The 2560-nt window shown below is 44.9% G+C and overlaps 1 protein-coding gene across 1 annotated transcript; it reads left to right on the top strand.

Moving 5' to 3' along the window:
* The first annotated feature begins 561 nt into the window (after positions 1-561).
* Positions 562-1423, top strand: LOC121973063 (transcription repressor OFP8-like). The gene has a single exon (XM_042524660.1). The coding sequence runs from the start codon at positions 650-652 to the stop codon at positions 1226-1228; it is 579 nt and encodes a 192-aa protein (XP_042380594.1). The 5' UTR covers positions 562-649; the 3' UTR covers positions 1229-1423.
* Positions 1424-2560: the final 1137 nt, after the last annotated feature.

A 2560-nucleotide genomic window follows, 5' to 3' on the forward strand; every position in this document is an offset into this window, starting at 1 on the left:
ATCTCAAGCTAAATAACTTGCTCATCAGTAGGAAGACATATAATTAAAGATTCATCAACAGCTAGAGAGACAATAAACAATATTAGATTGAGAGCATATCTCGGATCTACAGATTCTTAATCACTGTTCTCTCACTTTTCAGATACTTCCTTGCAGCTTCACATATACTGGTTTCTGACAACTAATACTCAGAAAAAAAAAATATTAAACAGACCTGCAGCTAGTCAGCTATCAATACTCGAGGGAATTGTTTATAATATCCATATTATAATTTTCAAAATCCAATTTTCTCACAATTTTTTGTTCTCTTAAATTCCTCAAATTTCACAGTGGTGCAGGATATTCTTTGTTTAAAGTTTTGTCTCTTCTTTGGTTGTGGGCTGGCCGTTGATCTGATGATGTACGGTGACTAAAAGGATTGCGGATCTACATGTAGTTTATGAAGAACACGTGTTCAGCGGGTTGAAATTATTAATATATATATTTTTAGTTACCCCCTTTTAATTTGATTATTTATGGTTTTTCACATGCCCGCCTCCGCTTAAACGCCTCTGTGTTCACATGCTCCATTAATAGCGCCACCACCTTCGCTTCCCCTCGTCAACTCACTCTTAAAGCACCGCCACCGCCTCCTCCGTCCCCCATCGCAATGTCATTCCCTCACAGACGGAGAAAGGTCCACCTCCGCCACCCGGTGGTGGTGGACGTCGGCTGCAACTGCCGCAGGTCAAGGCTCGCGTCCATCTTCTCCTTCCCCTCCTCCTCCTCTGCTTCCCACTCTTCCTCTTCCAAGACCAAGCTGAAGTCGACAGAGCTCTCCACCACCACTGCCACCACAGCGGCCGCGTCCTCGTGGGACCCCTCCTTCTCGTCCCCCTCGCCGCCGTCGCCGCCGGCGCAGCAGCAGCAGCAGCCCAGGAGGAACCGGAGGAGGAGGAGGCCGAGGAGCAAGGAAGAGGGCCGGGCGGCGCAGGAGAGCGTGGCGGTGGTGAAGGAGACGTCGGAGCCGTACCACGAGTTCAAAGAGTCGATGGTGCAGATGATCGTGGAGAAGGAGATGTACGGGTGGGACGATCTCAACGACCTCCTCCACCGCTTCCTCTCCCTCAACTCCCCCCGCCACCACCACCTCATCCTCCGCGCCTTCGCCGACCTCTGGAATGGCGGCGTCTTCTCTCCGCCCTCCCCCCTCGGCGCCGCCTCCCCGCCGCCCTCCTACTACTACTGATTCACTTCATCACCGCCCGACTCCCCGGCTTCAAAACAGAGCAAAACAGGGGAGAGCTGCTTTCTCCGCGCTAGCTGCTTCTGTACTTAGTGTGATAATTAATTACCTAACGCCGTGTGATTAAGTAGATCTACGTACCGTCCGTGTTAATTAATTTCCTTGCTAAGTAAGTGTAACGGACTTTTACCTAAAACTTCCCGTGATTTGGCGTTTTGTAGTCGCAATGATGAGTTGCGTCTGCATCAGGGCGGCTGCGTGTGGGCGTGCCTTGCGTGTGGGAGTCGTAAATGTCGTGCAGTGCTTCTTTCCGGAACTACTACGCGCTGGACAATCATGCACGCACAGTTGGGCCGCTGCTCGTGCCAAAAGGCGACGCCAACAGCGTTCGTCTGGGGTTGCTGCCTGCTGCCACTGTTCTGGATTTGTTTAATGAGTACATTTAGCCTGTAGGGTGTCAGTGATCCGGAAGGAGACAGCATCGATACGCAGATGCAGGGTCGTTCGTGGTTTCAGCGGCCTCGTTAGCTACGGTGGTCGTCGCCTGGGGCATTGTCCGACCACCCCGCGTTTGTCAGCGCGACGGCTTAAAAGTAGCGCGTCTCTTGCATCAACAATTATGGTAAAAAGATGAATATGTTCCTCCTTAGCACTCTATCAATTCGTCCTAAGATTAACACGGAGGAGATAAATCATGGACGACTATTAATCTTTGGAATAATGACTAGCACATAAGGGAGGTATTTATCTCGACTTTATCGAAATTTAAATCTCAGACCTCATTGTAGCAATATTTCATGTGCTAGTCACTAGACCCATCCGAAGTGACATCTCTTGCATAAATAAGAATGATTGGCAAAGGTTTTATAGAAAATTGATCTGTTTTTATAAAATTTTTACCATATCAAGTTACTTATTTCACAAGAAAAATTTTCAATAAATATGTTATAATTAAATATTGAATCATAGATATCTAAATGATAATTTAAATATTTTATGGATGTATCATAATCCAGAGGTAAAATTTTCAAAAAAGCACCATGTTTAAGTTTGCTCAATTTATAAGGATCATTTTTAAACAAGTGAAGTTCCCTTTACCTTTGTGAATTTACCAAAGTACCTTGTTCATCGTCACACTAATCCAGTTTAAATACGTATTTTGAAGGCCATAATTCAGCCATAACTCACAAATCTAAATCCTGATAAAGAATGTCATATTGCATATACTTAAGCTTAAAATATCTCCAATTTGTGAAAAAAAATATATAAATTCAATCAAAACTTGTCAATTTAGTAAAAAACCACTAAAAACAATTTCCAACGTTTATAAAATAC

The sequence above is a fragment of the Zingiber officinale genome, chromosome 4A (assembly GCF_018446385.1).
Source record: "Zingiber officinale cultivar Zhangliang chromosome 4A, Zo_v1.1, whole genome shotgun sequence".
NCBI classification, from domain to species: domain Eukaryota; kingdom Viridiplantae; phylum Streptophyta; class Magnoliopsida; order Zingiberales; family Zingiberaceae; genus Zingiber; species Zingiber officinale.